We start from the raw sequence: 20854 nt of genomic DNA, 5'->3' as shown, positions 1-20854 counted from the left end.
AAGGTTTTATGTTAAAATTGGTTAAAGATTTATAATTTTAGTCATTTGATTGCATGTATAATACATATTAAATTCACTAACATATCTAATGGATGTCTGAGATTAAAAGTCTCATTAACTTAAAATCCTTAGCGGAGAAGCTCCTAAAAACAAGTTGTGTTAATGAGGAGAAAAAATTGAGCAAAAGAATGAGATGATGGTTTGGTTAACACTTTGGTTAAATTTTTTTTTTTTTTTTGGCTCACACTTTGGTTAATTGTTTTAAAAAAAAGATCATAAAAAAATAAAGAAAGAATAACACTTGCTGCAAACAACGAGATAGTATATAGCACTTGTTTTGGTCAAATTACTAGTCTCCAGGACTTGAAACAGAGTCGGTGAGATATCAATCATCAGCTTCCAAAAATGAGTAGCAGAATCTCTGCGAAAACCAACACAAACCCAATGTCTCAGCAACAAGAAGAATTAAAGGAAGAAGAAGTGGGCAAGTTGGCTATAAGATTAGCCAATGCGGTGATCCTACCAATGGTTCTAAAGTCAGCCATTGAACTCAACATCATAGACATCATCTCCGCTGCAGGGGATGGCAAGTTCCTCTCACCTTCTGAGATTGCGGCTAGCCTTCCCACCAAGAACCCAAACGCCCCGGTTCTGCTGGACCGGATGCTGAGGCTTTTTACAAGCCATTCTATTCTCAAATGCTCGGTTCGAACCGGCCAAGATGGGAAGGTGGAGAGGCTGTATGGTGCTGGTGCTCTATGCAAGTTTCTTGTCAAGGATCAGCATGATGGAGTTGGGTCTGTTGGGCCTTTGCTTCTGCTGCATCATGATAAGGTCTTCATGGAGAGCTGGTATGTTTCAAGTAGGCTTTTGGGTTTGTTGGGATTTGGGGGTGTTGTTATTAGTTTTTCTTAGTGTGTTGATTAATTTTGTTGTTGGGGTTCTTGGGTAGCTACTAATTTTCAATATAAACTTGAATGTTTTATGTTTGCTGTTGCTGTTGTGTTGGGAATGTTTTATGTTCCTTTGTTTCTGCTGCACCATGATAAGGTCTTCATGGAGAGGTGGTTATGTTTTCAATTTGGGCTTTTGGGTTGGTTGGGATTGGGAGTGCTGTGAATTTTGCTTAGTGGGTTGATTAATTTTTTTTGTTGGGTGGCTACTGGCTTCGAATTTTACTAGAATGTTTTGTGTTTGATGTTGCTGTTGTGCTGGGAATGTTCTATGGTCTGGAATGTAACTAGATTCACTGTTTTAGACCATGAATTTGTTGTTTAGAATCAAGTAATGCTAACACTTCAAGTTAGATGTGTGTTTGATAAAATTTGTGTTTTTATGTGGATACTTTGGCATACCAATTATTTGTGACTTCCAGGTGCCACTTCAATGATGCAGTATTAGAAGGCGGAATTCCATTTAACAGGGCTTATGGAATGACAGCCTTTGAGTATCCAGAAACAGATGAGAGGTTCAATCGGGTATTCAACCAGGCCATGTCAAACCACACTACCTTAATCTTGAAGAAGATATTTGATGTTTATAAAGGGTTTGAAGGCCTCAATGTGTTGGTCGATGTGGGGGGTGGAATTGGTGTCACTCTCAATTTGATCACCACCAAGTACCCCCACATTAAGGGCATTAATTTTGATTTGCCACACGTTTTAGCTGATGCTCCTTCTTATCCAGGTACTGAATTATTTCTTGGTATTGGAACGTGCATTGGCAGTGTTCTACATGATTTGATTATGCATCAATGCTTAACTGCAAACTACGTTTCTTATCAATTCCGTGCTGCACGTATAAAAACTTAATGAAAGGTTTGTCATTGTACAGGTGTGGAGCATGTTGGGGGAGATATGTTTGTAAGTGTTCCACAAGGAGATGCTATATTCATTAAGGTAAGGCCTCTGTGTTCTTGCTGTTATCCATCATTTAGTTGTCAGTAAATTTCCAAAATCACTGTATTCGTTTGCATACTTAAGTGCACTGGGTATATAAAGATCTTCTTCATGTTGAGCGGAATCAATGTGTTCCAATTTCTGGCCTTGCACCGACCATCCAATGGACCATGGACTATTTACATTGCACTTCAATTTTCTGTTGTGGTTGAACTCACTACTTTTGAGTGAAGTCCTGAGTGATTATCATCAAAATGATAATTATGTGCTGATTTAGATTACACATTGAGAAACCCCTCAAGAACTAGAGTCTATGGCCATGAATGTGACCACTAATATTCTCCTCTGATATATACTTAGGAAGAAGCTGTAGATGAAATTCCTTTTTTCTCTGGTGTAGGCTGTAGGCTGTTGTTTTAGTCTCATTTAGCCCCAAATGGATATAATTTGGCCGCAAAAAACTTCAAATGTTTTTATCTCGATTGTTGTGTTGACTTTGTTGATGAAACTTGCAGTGGATACTTCATGATTGGAGTGATGAGCATTGCTTGACACTTCTCAAGAACTGCTGCAAAGCTCTTCCCAGCTCTGGAAAAGTTATCATTGTGGAATCAATTCTTCCCGACATTCCTGACAGTAGTGTTACATCGAACATTGTCTGCGAGCAGGACTTACTCATGCTAACAGTAAACCCCGGAGGGAAAGAGAGGACCAAACATGAATACGAGGACTTAGCAGTAAAATCTGGATTCTCTTCATGTGAAGTCATTTGCAATGCTTACAACAGCTGGATTATGGAGTTCCACAAAAACGCAAATCCCTAAAAGAAATTTGTAGTCACCTGATGCTCTTTGTAGCTTGGTTTTACATCGAAGAAGCTGTATGTTTTCTAATAATAGGTGGCCATCACAATGGTCTGATCAACTTGCGTCTAGCTGCAACGGTGGTCTGAGAAGCATGAAGAGCCCTCCTCTTGTGCCATTGCCAATGTAGTGGTTAGATGCCGGCTGAGTTCACTGAACATCAAGCCTAAACAGCTGTTAGGCTTTCTATTTTGTAAGGGAGTGGAACTTAATTGTGGACGGTTGATTGTATCTCTTGTCTTCATCGCTTTTCAGTTTGGTGGTTTGGTTTGCTAATGCTATGATCGTTTTCTTTGAGCAGGTAAATGCTTTCAACTATTTGAGCTATTACTTGCCATTTTTATTTTTTTAAAATTATTTATACTCGGGTGCATGGATAATTAGTCTTAACCACTCGAGTTATAAGTCTCTTGTTAAAAAATGCTATATTTTTATTCAACAACTTTCGTGGATGCTATTTGGACTCTTAATCTCTTTCAACAAGGGTAATGTGCCGCTAGACTAAATAATTATTGACGGACTATTTTGGAGTGCCAATAACTGATGGACTATTTTGGAGTGCTAATAATGCGCTCTTCATTTTTCTGTCTCCATAAATTGAAAGTATAGATGAGAATGAAACATCCATTCATTTGTGTATTAAAATTCAAAACAAATGAATTATTACCACATGTTTTAGTACAGTCCTACGGGTTTTAGAAGTTAGAATGAACATCACCCAGAAACGGGGAAAGGTTCATATCCGCAAATGAAAATTGGGCCGAAGCTGGGCCCAGTGGTTGATGGGTCAAATTTTTTTAAAGTCGGTTAAAAAAAACGGTCGTCTATCACCTAAGTCTCTCGCTCCATCTTCGTCCTCTGTCGTTCTTGTTTTTCCCTCATTTTCCCGAGAAAATCGGCAGCAAAGGCTTCATTTTTGCCAGGAGGAAAGAACCAGCCTTCATTCTCATGGCTTCAGGTATCTAATTCATCTCTTAAAGCTTCAATTTTGTAATCTTCTATTGGACTCGTCAACGGTCGAATTTTCGCGCCGTTTTTTTTGCAAAATATATACTTTTTGTATAATTGTGCGGAAAATTATGATTTCGATATTGAATTTTGGGACTTATTGCATAAATTATGAGGTTTCAAGTTCTGGGTAGTGTTTATTAGTCGAATATGCATTGTGGTCTGCGTTCTTAGAAATGTTTAAAACGAATTGGAGTTGGAATTCATTCACCACTAATTTGGTTGTTGTGAATTTGGAAAACAAATGGAATTGCGAGTTTTTGGAGTTCAATTTTGGTTATTTTTTCAGAAAATTGAATTCAACAGATAAGTTAAAAAATTTGCTTTGACCAAGTAATGTCTTGCAGATTTTGCTTTCAAAGTTCCAGCTGAACTTGAATCGGCTTTGCGGTTGAACACCGTTCAGTACTATATAACTAAGAGGCCGTGGCTTGGTATGTTTGTTAATTTCATGTTTCTTTCATGCTTCTTTCAAATTATGCTGCCCTGAGCACACACATACATGTACTTGTGTTGTGCATGTGTGCGTGTCAGGTATAAATTTAGTTATTGATGTACTTGTGTTGTGCATGTGTGCGCGTCAGGTAGATTGTCTATGATATCTTATTGTTCCCGGGTTTTCTGTTTCAGATCTTTATGGAATCAATGTGAGACCTGTTGCACCAGTTGGAAGTACAAGTAGAAAAGTACATGTTGATCCAGCGCTGTTGCACCGTACGTTACCGGATGAGCTGCTCTATGAGGTAATAACTGTGTTGAAATAGCTAGTTAAAACTTTGGTCAAGTCTTTAACACAAAGACATTGTTAGCGATGATGAGATTACAATATTCCTTTGCATTCTTCATCCATTACCTTCTGCTTGGTTTTGGAGAAAAATATAGAACAAGGGATATGACTAATAAATGTTTCAAATTATTTTTTTCTCAAACTATAGGTTTTATAATTGCTTTCTTCTACTTTGGAAGTATTCATTCCTGGTACCTGAGCATGAAATATTATGAGTGCTTAAGAATTGATGTTTCATGGATTCTGGATCATTTTGGGACAGACAACTGGAATAGGAGATTGAGTACCATGTTGCATTCCATATTTTGGTTATATGCAAATAAATTAGAATATACAAATACTTTTGGGAAGTGCAGGTCTTTGGTTAAAGATTAGAATATTCATATGCAGGTTTTTGCACGAATGAGTCCATATGACTTGGGAAGGGCAGCTTGTGTTTGTCGCAAATGGAGATACACTATTCGTAACCCTGTTTTTTGGCGCATTGCATGCTTAAAGGCTTGGCAGGTATAATGGTGTTGGCTTTAAAGTTTGATCCAGTTTAAATGTTACTGTATGTAAATATTGGATTTAAAACTGGGGCATCTCTTCTTAAGCTCTCTGGAGTGGTTGAAAACTATAAGATTCTACAAGCAAAGTACGACACTTCATGGAGAAAAATGTGGCTTCTAAGACCAAGGATTCGCACTGATGGTAAGAATAAGATGCATTGTTTCCCCTCCCTTTTTCCTTTCGTTAAAATCTCAACAGTCTATATCTAGATTGTAGACCCTATACACATTGATGATATTTTTCCAATGTGAAAATACTCTCAATAAGATTTATTTGTTTTTCACATCTCAGGTCTGTATGTGAGCAGGAATACCTATATTCGTACTGGAATTGCAGAATGGAAGATCACTAACCCAGTTCACTTGGTATGTTCTGGTATATAACTAATACCTCTGGGATTTTGGGATTTTTTTCTTGTTTTGTCAGGGTAGAGGAGCTTCTAGGTGGTGTCAGTCTTTAGAAGTATTGTCTGAGTCTAAGCTGCACTAGGTATACAATTTTTTAAGCATTAGCAAGGCAAAAAGATTTTCTCAGATTTAAGAAAATAGATTGTGAAGAAGCCAATTCTGAATTTCCCCTAAAATGCGAGCTTTAGGAGTACCAAAACTCAGATAGAGCTGTATGTGACTTGAGGAACTAGTACACTGTACTCGTGATGTATGTGCAATCTGGCGTGCCTATTGTTCTGCCAGTGAAGTGGACAAAGTTACTTCCTTGTGCATGTACATAATTTGAACAAGTTATTCTTTACATTTCTTGAAATAGAAATCAAGAGGTGAATGGGAATGATTTACCTTCGCAGGTCTGAGATTAGTATTTTACCATTTGCATGTACTCCTTGTTTTAGATCTCAATTACACTTGGCAAATCTGTAAATCCAGCTAAGTGGACTCAACACCCCAGATGCTTGCTCAATGTCTTGTTTTACATGGAGTCAATTAAGTTTTGGACATTACTACTTTATTTCTCTTGTTTAGGTCTATTGGAGGCCAAGTGGCCAACAAAGCTACAGAGTTTAATGGGGTATTTTCCCTTTCCCATCCCAAATACCCCAAACCACCACTCCCTGGTAAATGCATGACTTGATCCTAGGTCCTTGAAAACGATTCTCATTGTGGATGCATATTTGCCATACTAGTACTTGCAACCTAGTTGTGACTTGTGGTTTTAGCTGCCTCAACGAGTTTTAGCGTTAGCTGAAACTGGGAAATCGTATAGTCAAACAAAAAGTAGTTGCAAAGCTAGTCTTTTATGTAATTATTCCCAGCAGTTGGCAATCATCCCTTTATTTTTATTTTTTTCTGCTTTTGCAGGTGTGCTATTACCGGTACATGAGATTTTTTCCTTCTGGCCGATTTCTGTACAAGGTTGGAATTTCTGAAGTTTTTCATAATAAATTTAAGTATATTAATGATAATTTTCTGTATCTGATTATTACTATTTTCTCTCGTTTTTTGCACTGTCAGAATTCATCTCAAAAACTCAAGGATGTAGCAAAATTCATGAATTTCCGTTCAGCCAAGGCAGACTCTGTTTTCAGTGGCCATTACACATTCTCAGATGATAAGGTCAGGCTATGTTTCTTTGCATCCGTTTAACTACCCTGCAAGTTTTGGTTGATCATCTTGCTTAAAATTTAGTTTCACCAGTTATTGATTTTCTACTTATAAGCACACATATTCTACTACTATTCTACATTGTTTAGTTTGCATCTTAAGTATTTTTCTTTACTCTTCCCTTGTAGGTTGAAGCTGCAGTTTTGTATCCAGGCATGCGCCCTACTGTGTTGAGAATCCGCCTAAGGTATTTCAATAGCGTGTAGATCCTTCATTGATTTTAAGCTATTATCATGTTTATCATCTCTCTTACATTTTATGTAGTAGGCTCAAGGTGGTATTTTTAATGGGTTTTTTTTTTTTTTTAAGGTGCAATAGTTACACTGTGTAGTTAAGTGCTGTGATTAAAGATTGACTCATTGGCACATGCAACCATTGGTTCCTCATGTCAGAATGTGATAGTTGCACTGCTAAAATATAAGTTTTGAAGAAATTGAGCTAACAGAGGCATGTTTGTCATATTAGAAAACTTCCATTAGATTCTGTTTCTTAAAATGGGATATGTTTGCACCCTAGATAACGCTTTCAAATGGTGTGGAGAGACTGTCGTGTTTTTTTGCATAGTTTCTAATTCGTAAGTTTTTTCTTCTTCTGCTTTTCTGTTTCTCATATAGGTTAAGAGGAACAACAGTAGGGGCAAACAATAGGATGGATTTACTCTCACTTGTTACAAGTGGTGTGAACGATAATGAGGTTTGTGGCCCTGATGAGGATATCCTTGGGGTGGTTGAAGGGTGGCAGGATGACGAGACTCACAACCCAGATGTGCCGGCTGTCTCACACAAGAGGGGTCTAACACCCTTTGTCTTCGTTCCGTTTGAGGAGGTATGTGTGTTTCTTCTTTTTCACTTTACTTTCTGCAACCAAATCCCTTTGTGGCCAAGACGAGTTTTCATTAATCGCCTGCTGAAAGCAAAGAAATGTTCACATCATATGTTGTCATTTTGTTGTGAAATGTTTGGTGTTTGCTTTTGTTGTGATGTAGGTAGAGACATCGTTTCTGAATCTGCCGGTGGAGAAGATGGATTATTTCGTACCTGGCTGACACCTCAAAGATGATCTTCATTGTAAATACATTGTATAGTCAGAAGAAACACTTGGAATTCTTTTCACAATGTTATTATTGGTCTGCGCCTTTGTTTTTGCTTCTGGTATTCTCTCGTTTGCCGGAATTTTATGTATCAAAACATAAAGTTATGTACAATATGAGTTGTTGTATCTGTTGGTATGACGGATTTGAGGAATAAAGTGTATTATTTCCCAATGCTACATTTTACTTGATTTCTCATACGACAACTCCATTGGAACTTTTATCACTTTCCAATCATGCTGTAATATTTCCCAATTTAATTTCAACGGTTGCTATGTGATCACATCAGCGTTAACCATAACATCAACGGTGCATATTTATTTGTAAATGATATCGTATTAGTAAAGCAAATAAACTTTTTTCCAGTTGAAATAGAACACCCAGCTACAGGCTTACAAGCATTTTACTAAATCCCATTAAACTATAACTTCAGTAAATCATATACTGGACTTCATCTCTCCTGGTCCCGAGTACAAAACAGAATTCCAGGAAGGGTTCCGCGGGAGAAAAGTGTCCTGCCAACACAGAAAAGAAAACAAAGAAATTATGTCAACCCAAAATAGAAAACAAAAGGGAAGAAGACCCAAAACCAGAGAGTACTTTTTCAACAATCTCCACAAAAAACATTTGTTTTCCCTATGAATTAATCACCAAAATGAACAACAGATAACAACAGTCTCGTAGGCCAATGAAGCAAATTACAACATACACACACAAAAGGCAGAAACAAACCATTTCCAGTTCTGGAGAAAAAAATTCTTAGTGAATGGAAACAAACAGGGCCAAAAATCACCACTAGGACCCAGAAATGAATCAGATTAGAAAACCCAAATTTTATTTTATTTTATCAAAGTTAGTCCATAAAGATCAAATTCCAGAGAGAGAGAGAGAGAGAGAGAGAGAGAGAGAGAAGGTAGTTTACTGACAGAGACGTAAGAGCAGGTGGGGATGACAGAGATGGAATTGGACTTGGCGTGGTTGAAGGCCGCGAAGCAGAGATGGGAAGCCAAGCCCAAGCCTCTCTTGGAAGATGGGACGAAGGTGTGCACCAAGTCCATCACTTTTCCATTTTCCCTGAGCACATACTCTATGTACGCCTTCTGGTCCCCGATTCGAACCTTCGCTTGGCTTCGTTCCACACAATCTTTGGAGCTTCTGCCCCGGACGAAGCTGCTGGTGTTGCCATATGTTCAATTCCCCCTTTTCTGTGTGTCGTATATCTCTGTTCTCTGGTCTCACCAAATACCCAAAAGCCTCAACTCTCTATATGGTGGGCACGCAGTATGAACATGATAAATCAATTTTCTTTATTTTTTCCTTTTATTTATATAGGCGGATATTAGACATGAGGGAATCAAAATTAGGACTTTGGGTGCAAGATAAATGTTCTATCACTTAGCTACAAACTTCTTGCATCATATGTAAGTTCCACATTTGTAATTTAATATCGAAAAACTCAAGAATCAGATCAATTAGGGTGTGTTGTTGATTCCATACAATTCCTTCTCTTCCCATTCATGATTTCCCCATCTATAACTTTTTTCCTGGTTCTAAATAAGTAAATATGCCATTAATATAATTACTAAAGAATGCACACCAAATTGTGAATAAAAGGCCCTTTTACAAGGAAAACTATCGTAGTTTTTCATAATTAAAAAAAAAAATCATTACTGAGTTTATGCCTTTCTACAGGGGTTCATATTTGTTTTGGTGGGGTGAGATGAGATATCAAGATGAATTTTTTAGATACTGGAGAGGGAATACACTGCATTCGACACTTGGAAGATCGATCTATATCTATAGACTATATGCGTGACCCGAATTTATTCTGGTGCGTCTACCACGTATTCGTATAATCATATTGTATCGTGTCAGGTGTGTCAGGTGCCGGGTACAATGCGTCTGATGTACACGAAACTAGTGCAGTCGTAGAGTAGGATTGATCACGACCAAGAACATCACAACATCCGACAGTAATAAGACAAAGTGAGATCCAACTTCATGTTAGCGAGTCTCATAAGCTTTTTGATATAATGACGGTTGGTCTTGGCGGGTATTGCTTAACTTACAAAACAGCATTCAACTTCATCAGAGCATTGCTACTCAGATCCTTACGCAAATAACTAACGTTTAGAAACACACAGGCACAGCTTCTCACCTCAATTAGCCACTCACAACACAATAAATCTTAAAAACACCAATCCTCTTCAACAAGGTGAAGTTTTCATTGACTAATCTGTCCTTATTTTGGAGCATGAGAAAACTGACATTCAAAACAATTGTTTCTTCATAACTACAGGCATCGTGCAGCTCAAATAATATAACTCTAACTAAAATTAACCAAGCTTTATAGAGACAACACCATTGTAAAGGCATAATAATAATATCCTCTTCAAATAATCTAGAGGAGCAACAAACTTGACTTCCTTAATCTGCGCGAGATTGCCCTGATCGGGATGAGAGGATGATCCCCACAATGAGGCCATACAAGGCAAGAGCTTCAGCGAAGATAAGGATAAGAATCATACCAACGAAGAGCTTTGGCTGCTGTGCATTAGCCCTGAAAATAATCCAAAACAAAATATGGAGAAAATATCATCCCGCTTGACATGTGTTATATAGCAAAAAGACAGTATTAATAAAGCTACGATAAATGTCATGAGAAGAAGAAAAAAAGAAAAAGGAAGCTACGATCTAACTGTAAAATCAACTTAACTAGAAAGGAATCAGCTTATGAAAACACAGATCTAAACAAGCATTTTATTGAAAACAAGAAAATTGTCTAGAAAACAAACAAGCTGAAGCTGCTCAACCTAGTGTAGTTTCGGCATGTGCTGCTGTCCTTGTTATTGTTTCGAGTCTTTTGATGCATTAGGATTATAACTCAAGTTTGGAATCATATAGAAAACACATCTAGTTTTTAAAAGATGGAACCGAACATAGAGCAAAGGTAATACTCATATTTAGCCCAAACTGGCTTCGCTATTTCCTTGGAACCGAACATAAAAGCCATGTTGTATTGAAGCATAAACCCAATACCCAATAGGAAATGCATTTCTACATAAGTAAAGCATCTCTGCATTCCACATTAGACATACAAAGAACCACCAACTTTGACAAACTATTGGCATATAAGAGATCCACCCCTTCTTGTAAGGTAATGCATCTCTGTTAATAGCGCTTTTCGTAGAAAACTTTTATTATGAACCCAAGTGCTTCCTGGGTATTCATCTAGCAGTCCAAATATTTTGTTTATTTCATCATCCAAATGCTGGAAAAAAAAAACGGTTTTGTAATTTGAAACTGCTGTTGGCACTCTCAAACATTAATTTCTTCCATTCAATGCTAATCAATAGGGAACTAATTCACTGGTCCAATAAAAATGACATCTTACTAGGCAAAGGCATATGATCACGACTAAAAGATCAACAGAGCAAACTCAGTTAAATTAAAACTACAAAACCACAAGCAATCAAGAGCTAAGAGTAAAAGGGTTACCGGACACCGGCGTCACCGACGATCCCAATGGCCATTCCGGCGGAGAGTCCGGCGAGACCACAAGCAAGGCCAGAGGATAAGTGCGCGTACCCATCAAAGAGGTAATAAGATTTGGCCTTTGGGTTAATCCCGGTGCTAATAATAACAGCTATGATGAGGCCATAGATCCCAAGCACTCCAGCCATAACCACCGGCACGATCGATTTCATCACCAGCTCAGGCCGCATCACTCCCATGGAGGCCACACCCACCCCACTCTTCGCTGTGCCGTAAGCCGCACCCATGCCTGTGCAATCGCAATCATTTGAATCAGAAAGATCGAATCTTTGAGAAAATAAAATTGAAATTGAAAGGGTTTGAGAAATTGGAGTTACAGGAGAAGACGAGAGCTGCGGCGGCTCCGAGGAAGCCGAAGAAAGGAGCGGTTTCGTCGCCGCTGAAGGTAGAAGAAGCCATGTCTGTTTGTGTTTGGTTGCGGGGATTGGTTGTGTGCGCGAATCTGGGGTTTGGATGAAGAAGATAAAGCTCTGTTGTTGTTTGATGTAAGAAATTCTGCGGCTTCTGGATTTTTATGAGAGAGAAAGGAGAGAGATAGTTGAATCGGAAGAGGACGGTTGATTTTGATTTAGAGTGGCTCACGGCTTGCGGTCAAATTTTATTTTTTTCTGGGCACGTCTAGTTTTAAATTTAATCGCACGATCCCCAAAAAAAAAAGAAAAAAAAGATTTAAAGGTTAGTTGATTCATTTAACTTTATTGGGAGAAAATAAATCACAGCTGATTTATTTAAATTCTCTACAATTTCCTAAAAAAAACTCTTTTTAACAACTAAAGTGGAACCAATTAGTTGGAAAAGGAGCAACCAATTAACTTTTAATCTAATGATATTTTTTGATTACAAAAATCTAGTTGTATTTATCTCAACTTTATTGAATGAAGTTTTAATTTCAACTATCATGGTTGATGATTATGATATATATTTGTAATGAATTCTATACTTAATCGTGGCTAACTCTTATAATAGTAGTGTAGTTTTGTTGTTGATGTTATGTTATGTATTGACTCGTTGTAAAAGTAATTTGTAAATAGTTGTTTGTAAAAAAAAAAGTGAAAAAAAAATTATTTGCACTTACCCGCCTCTCACTCAGGTCTACTAGAAGTTCGTGGGCCCATGGTTTGTGGATAGGGCCGTGGATAAAGAGGTATAATTGGACAATTTTAGTCCAGTCCAATCCCAGCTTAAACCCAATTGACTGAGAGTGGAAGAAAAAAAAACTGGCCACATTGGTTTCCTTGTGTTAAAAGCTCTCTCTCCACCGCCACAACTTTATACACAAATTATCTCCACCGTCTCCTTTTCAAAACACTATATCACCAAGCACCATCCCTGATTAAACCTTTTCTTTATGATTAAAATGAGGCTTTGGTTATTAAGTTTTTTGGGCCTTTCTTTTGTTGCTTTTTTCTTTATTAGTCATGTCCCACTCTTTTTTCCAGTTTCATTTTGATTGGGGTAGAGGTAATAATGAGGAGTTTAAAGTGAGGAGATTATTTGAGGAGGCCAATTCTACCATTAAAATATTTAAAATATTTAAGTCATGTGATTTCTTTACATTTGTTGATGGTGAGATTGACTTTCTTAAATAGCCTCCTCACTTTAAACTCCTCATTATAGCTTCCCCGGTTGGTTGGTGGACACCTTTACTTACACAGCAAGGTTGATAGTGCAAATTACACAACAAATCGAAAAAAGAAAATAAAAGAAAAGAAAAGAAAAGGTTACTTTCAACAAAAGAGTCCCCAAAGAAGTAACATACTACTACCTTTGCCACCATGATCATGTCCGCAAATAATCCTGTAAAAATCTTCTGAGAAATCAGATAAAAGAAAAAAAAAGAAGCCAGAAAAGGAATTTTATAAAACAAATGGTGTAGTTTGACGTGAAATTGATCACGCCACGTACTTGGCATTGCCGTAAAAAAAGTTTTGTCTACAAAACTTTGTATACAAAACTTTGTGGGGAAGGTCTAAACTCTAAAGTAAACAAATCAACCCACCACTCAACAAAGCAAAAGACAAAGTCAGCCAGGAGTCACAGAGAGTGAGAGAAGAGCTTCATCAAAAACTTCAAAGGCTGGTCAGAAAGAAAGCTCAAAACAATGGCCGATTCAAAAGTGGAGACGATCTCAAGACTTGCTCAATGGAGAATCGAGAATTTCGGGCCTTGCTCTTACAAAAGGTCCGATCCTTTCAAGCTCGGAATTTGGAATTGGTACTTCCTTCCCACAAAAACCATTTTTGCTCAACTCTCCTTTTTCTTTGATTTCTTTGCTGATACGGGTTCTGAAATTGAGTGTTTTTTGTTGGGTTATCAGGCAGTTTTCTATAGAGAAGAATCGGTACCTCTACATTCGTTTGTTTCCAGAGCCATCTCGTGTGTCCAAAGAACAGCCTCCTCTTGCTCGCTTTGTTCTTAGAGTCTCCAGTTCCGGCCCTGGCCGCAGACCCTACATCTCTCCAAGTATGTCTTTCTTTGATTTTTACTTCAAGTTCAAAATTTTTGCTATGGTTTATGATTGTTGGCAATGGTTGTTTGAATGCATCACTTTTAGAAATGTGGTTAAAATTGTTCTAAGTTGTATAATATGCGTAGTTGGTCTGGTGTCGATCAGCTCAAAGTTGTATAACATGCAACTTGAAATGCTAAAGTTTGTTTCTTTTCCGATTGAAGGACTAACTGGTAGGCTGAATATATATCATCAATGTCTTCCATTGTTCATTTTGCTCTTGAAAGTTTAGTGATTTTTGTTCATATGGGAAATATTGAACTTACATATATTTGTTTTGGAAGTCTCCAATATGATAGCCATTTCTTTTTCTTTTTAAGGAGAATGCACTGAGCAGTAATTCTGTTCCTGTAATGCTTCTCTGCTTCTTGTTACAGTTCATGAAAGACTGCTTCGCACGAGTGACGACTTTGTCTGGCCTGTTGATTCCACCTTCCTTGGTCGCCTCATCATTGATGTTGAGTTTCTTGACTTGAAGATATGCCCTTTAAATGTGAGTTCCATTACATAGTGTTTTTTGTGTTAGTTTCATTGCATAGTTATCTTTGTGGTACTTACATATGGGTATGGGTATGCGTGTTTTATGAATGTTTGGTATTAGAACAGAAGGATTTTAATTATTGTTGATTATCTCTCTCACTAGTGGACTGTGGGCCACAAAAACTTCATTAAATGGTGAAAAGTTATAATTTACAACTCAATGATTTTATTTTATTTTTGCTTTATCTTGAATTAAGTAACAAGTGGTGATATCTTGAGGACTTGATTTCCTACAATTATATTTTAGTGCAACCATGTGTCCTTACATCCTCTGAGAGTGGTCTCAGGGTGGGGAGGCGAGTCCTGTATGGCCTGCTGATGGATTGATGCAATCCGTATCAACCCAAAGCACTCTCCGATGCCTCTCTCGCATGCTTGATGAGGGCATCCATGCTGATGTCACTATCAACACTGCTGAAGGCACTTTAAGAGCTCACAAAGCAATTCTTTCTGCAACTTCTCCTGTGTTCCAAAGCATGTTCAATCACGACCTTAAGGAAAAAGAGTCCTCCACAATCCACATAAAAGACATGTCCCTGGAATCTTGTATGGCTCTTCTCAGTTACCTCTATGGAACCATTAAACAAGAGAATTTCTGGAAGCACCGGTTGGCACTTCTAGGTGCGGCGAACAAATATGACATTGCAGACCTAAAAGATGCCTGTGAGGAAAGCCTTCTGGAAGATATTAACTCCGCAAATGTCCTTGCGAGATTGCAAGAGGCCTGGTTGTACCAGCTGAATATGCTGAAGAAAGGATGCTTGACGTACTTGTTTGATTTTGGCAAAATATACGATGTTAGAGACGAAGTAGACGACTTTTTCAGGCATGCAGACAGAGACTTGATGATGGAAATGTTTCAAGAGGTGCTTACTGTTTGGAAGCCTTAATAACTTTCTTTTTATGGACTTCTTACTGTCATGTGCAGTCTGCTGATTGATAATTGTATATATAGTCTTTGGTTCAAGTATCCTCTGAGATTATCTGTGTGGTTTAATGGTGATGTTGTTCTCCTGTATGATAAAAAAATTACGATCCCAGGTGACCCGTTTGGCATTCGGTTTCGAGTTCATATAGTGTGTCATGCCCCATATCTCGTGAGCATTATAAATTGCTTGTGTTGGTTTAAGTTCCAAACCCTACTTCTTTGCACATAAGAATCTATTGTACTTATAATTTTGCTGTTACATTGATGAAGGAATTAATGGGTCTTGCTAGATGCTTTTCTTTCTTTTCGTTCGTACTCATTAAACACTAACGTTTGGTAGTGGACTTGCTTTGATAGAGAGGGAGTAAGTTTTTATTGAGCACTCTTTTGAAACTCATCATGTTTATTTGATTTAATCTTGATTCAGGTATGTTGGGAGAAATGTTTTTCTGATTAGACTTCCATGAGCCTTGACAGGAGCCACATTGAGGCAACTGCCATGAAGTGTACATTGTGAAACTTTCGGATGTTGGAATAACAATAGAAAATATGAATTTAAAAATAATAATAATTCTCAACAAAATTGTAATAATCAAAATACAATAACAAATTTATGTGAAATTAAGGTAAAACAATAAATACAAATAGAAATACTCACAACTTTAGCGATTGAGGCTTGCAAGAATTGTAATGTCCTAAAGACAAATTTGACCCATGCTTTTGTGCACACAGTTTTGTACATGCATCTATCTATCAGGATTTAACAATCGATAATCCTAAATTGAAGCACTTCAATTTAAGACTTGGCAAGTCAATTATATATATTTGTACTCTCAAGACTAGACTCAAAATTGATCAAAAGAGTAAAACTAGAGCACTAGGGAATACCCTGTTTTTAGGAAACTTTTGGGTTTATATAAAGGAGTTGACTTTTCCACTCGTATTTTCTCCACTTATACTTTCTTTTGCTTTTCATTACTTTTTAAAAAATTGTGTATTTTTTTTTGTTATTTCTTTTTCCTATTTTACCCTTACCCCATTAATTTTTTTTCACTGAATATTATCTTTGATAAGGATGAGATTGCTGAAAATTCAAAATTTGTAATGTCAAGGTAATGGTATTGATAATAACCGAAAATTGATATTTTGTCTATGATCAGTGAAGAAGATATGATGACTGGTTATTGGGAAAAAAATTTGTACTCATGCCATATCCAATATTACATTTTAAAAAGAAAGAAAAAATACACATTCGAAATTACCCTTCTGATATGCTTTTGATGATAATAAATCAACATCTCAACGTCACTAGGAGTTTCCTGTGGTGTATTTTGTAATGGCCCAGTAAAAAATGGTTTTAAGAGGAAGCTAGGGTGGATTTTAATGTTTTCGTACAATAAAATTGTATCTTGCTCAAAAAACTGTATATTATGTGTTTGTTGAAACTTTGACTTTGAATTTACTTCATTTTTATATTATTAAAAAAAAATACTGAAAATAAAGTGTAATTTGAAAAATTAAGTATTAAAAAAAATAACAATAAGTGAAGTAAAAATGAAATTAATGTGGAGTAAGGGTATAATATGAGAGAGAACAAAAAAGAACAAAATTATTAAAAATTATTAAAATCCAAACATAATTATTAAAAGACTTATTTATTAATTTGTCCTCTGGATTTTACAGAAAATCTCAGTTTACCTCGTGACTTTGCAACTGGGTCAACATGCCCCTCTGCTTTTATTTTGTGTCCAACGTTGCTCCATTTTCTATTTTCTTAAATACTTAAAAGATTTAAAATTAGAGAATTAACTATGATTACAAGTATAGACATGTGTCAAGTTATAAGAATGGTGTTAATAGTACACACTAGGTTAAAGTGGTGAGTAAAAATGCTTCCATTCTTTGCATATCGCAAATAATCCTGTAAAAATCTTCTGAGAAATCAGATAAAAGAAAAAAATCTGCCAGAAAAGGAAAACATTTGCAAAACGAATGGTGTTTTTTTCTTCGAAAAATTAAAGAAATAATATTGTTGGGTAGCAGTAGAAGTTGGTATAGTTTGACTTGAAATTGATCAAGCCACGTACTTGGCATTGCCTTAAAAAAAGGTTTGTCAAGAAAGCAAAGACCAAGTCAGCCAGAAGAAGTCACAGAGAGTGAGAAAGCTCTCAACAATGGCCGATTCAAAAGTAGAGACGATCTCAAGACTGGCCCAATGGAGAATCGAGAATTTCGGGCCTTGCTCTTACAAAAAGTCTGATCCTTTCAAGCTCGGAATTTGGAATTGGTAGTTCCCTTCCCACAACACTCATTTTTACCCAACTGTCATTTTTCTTTGTTTTCTTTGTTTTCTTTGTTGATATGGGTTCTGAAATTGAGTGTTTTTTGTTGGGTTATCAGGCATTTTTCTATAGAGAAGAATCGGTACCTTTACATTCGTTTGTTTCCAGAGCCATCACGGGTGTCCAAAGAACAGCCTCCTCTTGCTCGCTTTGTTCTTAGAGTCTCTAGTTCCGGTCCTGGCCGCAGACCCTACGTCTCTCCTAGTATGTCTCTCTCTTATTTTTACTTCAAGTTCAAATTTTTTGCTATGATTTATGATTATTGGGGATGATTGTTTGAATGCATCACTTTTGGAAATGTGGTTAGAATTGGATATGCATAGTTGGTCTGGTGCCTATCAGATCAAAGTTGTATAACATGCAACTTGGAATGCTAAAAGTCTGTTTCTTTTTCGATTGAGGGGCTAACTGGTAGGCTGAATATATATCAATGTCTTCCATTGTTCATTTTGCTCTTGAAAGTTTAGTGATTTTTGTTCATATGGGTTTGATGTAGTTTCCGTGATGTTTGGAAATTAGTATATGAATGATAGAAAATGTTCGCAAGTTGGTAATAACTGAAGATAGTGATTGGAAGTAGTACATAAGTCAGGGTACTATATCTGAAGTCAGTTGAGTTGTTTTGTTTAATTTGTGTCCTGGTTTGGTACGAGTCCTACAATGTATAAGATTTTGTTTGAAGGAATCTGTCCTTACATCATATGATTCCAGGCATCGCATAGTGAAGTTTGGGATTTGCATTACCTTCTTCCTCTGTATCTGTTAATTTAATTTGTACCACTGCTTTGATATACGACAGCTGTTCTGTCAGGTTGTTTTAGCCAAAAAGACAGAAGCTTGGTACCATTCCCCTTTCTCTTTTATTAAAAAACCCATCCAAATGTCTCTTGTACTGTTTATTTCTGTCCTTATACACTCATCGTGAAAACTTTCACATGGATTTGCCATCCTAGAGGTTATCGAAATCTGTTTTTATCTCATTTACTGGGCTCTCAATTCATCTTCCGTTTCTCTACAAAATTCAAGTGTATGGATTCTTGGATGATATTTTGAGGCAGAACTGGTAAGTGATCTTGACATATCTCAAACATAGCATATAGCTGTGTTTCAGTATGTTTATCAAAATATGATACTGTCTTGATACTTATTTAAAACACTAAATTAATATGTAACTAATATTTTGAAATAAAAAGGCTGTGATGCAATGTAGAGAGGACCATTAATAACCTGGACATTTCACCCCTTTTCTGATCATCAGCTACAATTAAAAAGAATATGCTTCTGTGTATGACTTATGCTACAATTGGTTAATGTGCTTTGATGTAATACACCCAACTCATGGATCTGTTCTGTGGAAATAGGGATTCAAAAATTAAGGCAACAAACTTATGTGTTTCCTTGCCCATGGGCACTTTGGAAAATCCCACCTCCATCAGAAATATTGAACTTACATATATTTGTTTTGGAAATCTATAATATGATAGCCATTTCTTTTTCTTTTTAAATAGAATTATGTTCCTGTAATGCTGCTTTGCTTATTGTTACAGTTCATGAAAGATTGCTTCGCACAAGTGAAGACTTTGTCTGGCCTGTTGATTCCACCTTCCTTGGTCGCTTCATCATTGATGTTGAGTTTCTCGACTTGAAGATATGCCCTTTAAATGTGAGTTCCATTACATAGTTGTCTTTGTGTTAGTTTCATTACTTTGTTATTTTTGTGGTATTTTTATGGGTATATGTGGTTTATGAATTTTTGGTATTACAGATGGATTTAAATTATTGTTGATTATCTCTCTCACTGGTGGACCGTGGGCCACAAAAGCTTCATTAAATGATGAAAAGTTATAATTTACAACTCAATGATTTTAATTTCAGCTTGCTTTATCATCAATTAAGTAACAAGTAGTGATATCTGGAGGACTTGATTTCTTACAATTCTCTGATTAAATCAGGGTGGGGAAGCTAGTCCTGTATGGCCTGCTGATGGATTGATGCAATCCGTATCAACCCAAAGCACTCTCCGATGCCTCGCTCGCATGCTTGATGAGGGCATCCATGCTGATGTCACTATCAACACTGCTGATGGCACTTTAAGAGCTCACAAAGCAATTCTTTCTGCAACTTCTCCTGTGTTCCAAAGCATGTTCAATCACGACCTTAAGGAAAAAGAGTCCTCCACAATCCACATAGAAGACATGTCCCTGGAATCTTGTATGGCTCTTCTCAGTTACCTGTATGGAACCATTAAACAAGAGAATTTCTGGAAGCACCGGTTAGCACTTCTAGGTGCGGCGAACAAATATGACATTGCAGACCTAAAAGATGCCTGTGAGGAAAGCCTTCTGGAAGATATTAACTCCACAAATGTCCTTGCGAGACTGCGTGAGGCCTGGTTGTACCAGCTGAATATGCTGAAGAAAGGATGCTTGATGTACTTGTTTGATTTTGGCAAAATATACGATGTTAGAGACGAAGTAAACGACTTTTTCAGGCATGCAGACAGAGACTTGATGATGGAAATGTTTCAAGAGGTGCTTACTGTTTGGAAGCCTGTATAACTTCCTTTTCATGGAGTTCTTACTGTCGTATGCAGTCTGCTGATTGATAATTGTATATATAGTCTTTGGTTCAAGTATCCTCCGAGATTATCTGTGTGGTTTAGTGGTGATATTGTTCTCCTGTGTATGATAAAAAAAATTACGATCCCAGGTGAACTGCTTGGCATTTGGTTTCGAGTTCATATAGTGTCATGCCCCATATCTCATGAGCATTATAAATTTCTTGTGCTGGTTTAAGTTCCAGACCCTAATTGTTTGCACATACGTGGGAAATAAATCAATGAAAGGAAGATGAGAGTTGTGAATAAATAATGCATTGAAAGAACCCCTAGAGCAAAAAAACTGACCTGTTCTATGTGTTGAGAGTATTTGTCCCGCATTGAAAAGTTAAGGGACCTAGCTTGGGTTTATAAGGAATTGGGCTACTCCCTCTAGAGCCAATTGGTTTTGGGGTGGAACTTCAACTTCCTTCACTATGAAACCAATCTTGAAATGGATCTCCATGGTTATCTTTTAGGTGGCAAAAGCTAAAAGTCGAGCAACAGGGTTTGAAAGCCTAATATGATTGTCGTAAAACCTCCCTATTCCAACAAAATAAGAATAATAAG

The 20854-nt window shown here is 37.0% G+C and overlaps 6 protein-coding genes across 6 annotated transcripts; 4 read left to right on the top strand and 2 right to left on the bottom strand.

The window, feature by feature from the left end:
• Window positions 1-335: 335 nt before the first annotated feature.
• LOC103319810 (caffeic acid 3-O-methyltransferase-like) lies at window positions 336-3067 on the top strand. The gene is made up of 4 exons (XM_008221405.3): window positions 336-851; window positions 1376-1686; window positions 1834-1898; window positions 2414-3067. The coding sequence occupies exons 1-4, from the start codon at window positions 406-408 to the stop codon at window positions 2720-2722; spliced, it is 1131 nt and encodes a 376-aa protein (XP_008219627.3). The 5' UTR covers window positions 336-405; the 3' UTR covers window positions 2723-3067.
• A 156-nt stretch (window positions 3068-3223) lies between these two features.
• Window positions 3224-7988, top strand: FBP7 (F-box protein 7). The gene is made up of 11 exons (XM_008221406.2): window positions 3224-3719; window positions 4117-4203; window positions 4400-4512; window positions 4947-5063; window positions 5153-5249; window positions 5400-5473; window positions 6422-6475; window positions 6575-6676; window positions 6853-6911; window positions 7339-7549; window positions 7710-7988. Exons 1-11 carry the CDS (start codon window positions 3710-3712, stop codon window positions 7767-7769), a joined length of 984 nt encoding a protein of 327 aa, XP_008219628.1. The 5' UTR covers window positions 3224-3709; the 3' UTR covers window positions 7770-7988.
• Window positions 7989-8130: 142 nt separating this feature from the next.
• Window positions 8131-9170, bottom strand: LOC103319812 (acetyltransferase At1g77540). The gene is given in 3 exon segments (XM_008221407.3): window positions 8131-8329; window positions 8741-8922; window positions 8925-9170. Coding segments are annotated over 3 exon segments (336 nt in total). The 5' UTR covers window positions 9001-9170; the 3' UTR covers window positions 8131-8251.
• Window positions 9171-10020: 850 nt separating this feature from the next.
• Window positions 10021-11981, bottom strand: LOC103319813 (V-type proton ATPase 16 kDa proteolipid subunit). Its single transcript, XM_008221408.2, has 3 exons — window positions 11687-11981; window positions 11313-11598; window positions 10021-10374 (listed from the first exon to the last, which is right to left on the bottom strand). The coding sequence occupies exons 1-3, from the start codon at window positions 11766-11768 to the stop codon at window positions 10242-10244; spliced, it is 501 nt and encodes a 166-aa protein (XP_008219630.1). The 5' UTR covers window positions 11769-11981; the 3' UTR covers window positions 10021-10241.
• Window positions 11982-13340: 1359 nt separating this feature from the next.
• Window positions 13341-15649, top strand: LOC103319814 (BTB/POZ domain-containing protein At1g21780-like). Its single transcript, XM_008221409.2, has 4 exons — window positions 13341-13583; window positions 13687-13832; window positions 14256-14371; window positions 14706-15649. The coding sequence occupies exons 1-4, from the start codon at window positions 13471-13473 to the stop codon at window positions 15306-15308; spliced, it is 978 nt and encodes a 325-aa protein (XP_008219631.2). The 5' UTR covers window positions 13341-13470; the 3' UTR covers window positions 15309-15649.
• A 1790-nt stretch (window positions 15650-17439) lies between these two features.
• Window positions 17440-20497, top strand: LOC103319815 (BTB/POZ domain-containing protein At1g21780-like). Its single transcript, XM_008221410.3, has 4 exons — window positions 17440-17633; window positions 17747-17892; window positions 19236-19351; window positions 19641-20497. Exons 1-4 carry the CDS (start codon window positions 17521-17523, stop codon window positions 20244-20246), a joined length of 981 nt encoding a protein of 326 aa, XP_008219632.2. The 5' UTR covers window positions 17440-17520; the 3' UTR covers window positions 20247-20497.
• The last annotated feature ends 357 nt before the right edge of the window (window positions 20498-20854 follow it).

Source organism: Prunus mume, linkage group LG2, assembly GCF_029339155.1.
Source record: "Prunus mume cultivar Tortuosa linkage group LG2, ASM2933915v1, whole genome shotgun sequence".
NCBI classification, from domain to species: Eukaryota; Viridiplantae; Streptophyta; class Magnoliopsida; order Rosales; family Rosaceae; genus Prunus; species Prunus mume.
The sequence above is the reverse complement of the archived record's forward strand: the minus strand, read 5'-3'. Positions and strand labels throughout refer to the sequence as shown.

What these genes read in the sequence shown, in the direction of transcription:
- LOC103319810 (XM_008221405.3), top strand. Translation starts at nt 406, where the DNA reads ATGAGTAGCAGAATCTCTGCGAAAACCAACACAAACCCAATGTCTCAG. An exon ending in AAGGTCTTCATGGAGAGCTG is followed by an intron (nt 852 to 1,375) that starts GTATGTTTCAAG and finishes TGTGACTTCCAG; the next exon opens with GTGCCACTTCAATGATGCAG. An exon ending in GAGATGCTATATTCATTAAG is followed by an intron (nt 1,899 to 2,413) that starts GTAAGGCCTCTG and finishes TGAAACTTGCAG; the next exon opens with TGGATACTTCATGATTGGAG.
- LOC103319813 (XM_008221408.2), bottom strand. Translation starts at nt 11,768, where the DNA reads ATGGCTTCTTCTACCTTCAGCGGCGACGAAACCGCTCCTTTCTTCGGC. An exon ending in CGCAGCTCTCGTCTTCTCCT is followed by an intron (nt 11,599 to 11,686) that starts GTAACTCCAATT and finishes GCGATTGCACAG; the next exon opens with GCATGGGTGCGGCTTACGGC. An exon ending in GTCGGTGACGCCGGTGTCCG is followed by an intron (nt 10,375 to 11,312) that starts GTAACCCTTTTA and finishes GATTATTTTCAG; the next exon opens with GGCTAATGCACAGCAGCCAA.
- FBP7 (XM_008221406.2), top strand. An exon ending in ACCAAGGATTCGCACTGATG is followed by an intron (nt 5,250 to 5,399) that starts GTAAGAATAAGA and finishes TTCACATCTCAG; the next exon opens with GTCTGTATGTGAGCAGGAAT. An exon ending in TCTTCGTTCCGTTTGAGGAG is followed by an intron (nt 7,550 to 7,709) that starts GTATGTGTGTTT and finishes GTTGTGATGTAG; the next exon opens with GTAGAGACATCGTTTCTGAA.
- LOC103319815 (XM_008221410.3), top strand. Translation starts at nt 17,521, where the DNA reads ATGGCCGATTCAAAAGTAGAGACGATCTCAAGACTGGCCCAATGGAGA. An exon ending in CAGACCCTACGTCTCTCCTA is followed by an intron (nt 17,893 to 19,235) that starts GTATGTCTCTCT and finishes TTATTGTTACAG; the next exon opens with TTCATGAAAGATTGCTTCGC. An exon ending in TGAAGATATGCCCTTTAAAT is followed by an intron (nt 19,352 to 19,640) that starts GTGAGTTCCATT and finishes TGATTAAATCAG; the next exon opens with GGTGGGGAAGCTAGTCCTGT.
- LOC103319814 (XM_008221409.2), top strand. Translation starts at nt 13,471, where the DNA reads ATGGCCGATTCAAAAGTGGAGACGATCTCAAGACTTGCTCAATGGAGA. An exon ending in AAGCTCGGAATTTGGAATTG is followed by an intron (nt 13,584 to 13,686) that starts GTACTTCCTTCC and finishes TTGGGTTATCAG; the next exon opens with GCAGTTTTCTATAGAGAAGA. An exon ending in CAGACCCTACATCTCTCCAA is followed by an intron (nt 13,833 to 14,255) that starts GTATGTCTTTCT and finishes TTCTTGTTACAG; the next exon opens with TTCATGAAAGACTGCTTCGC.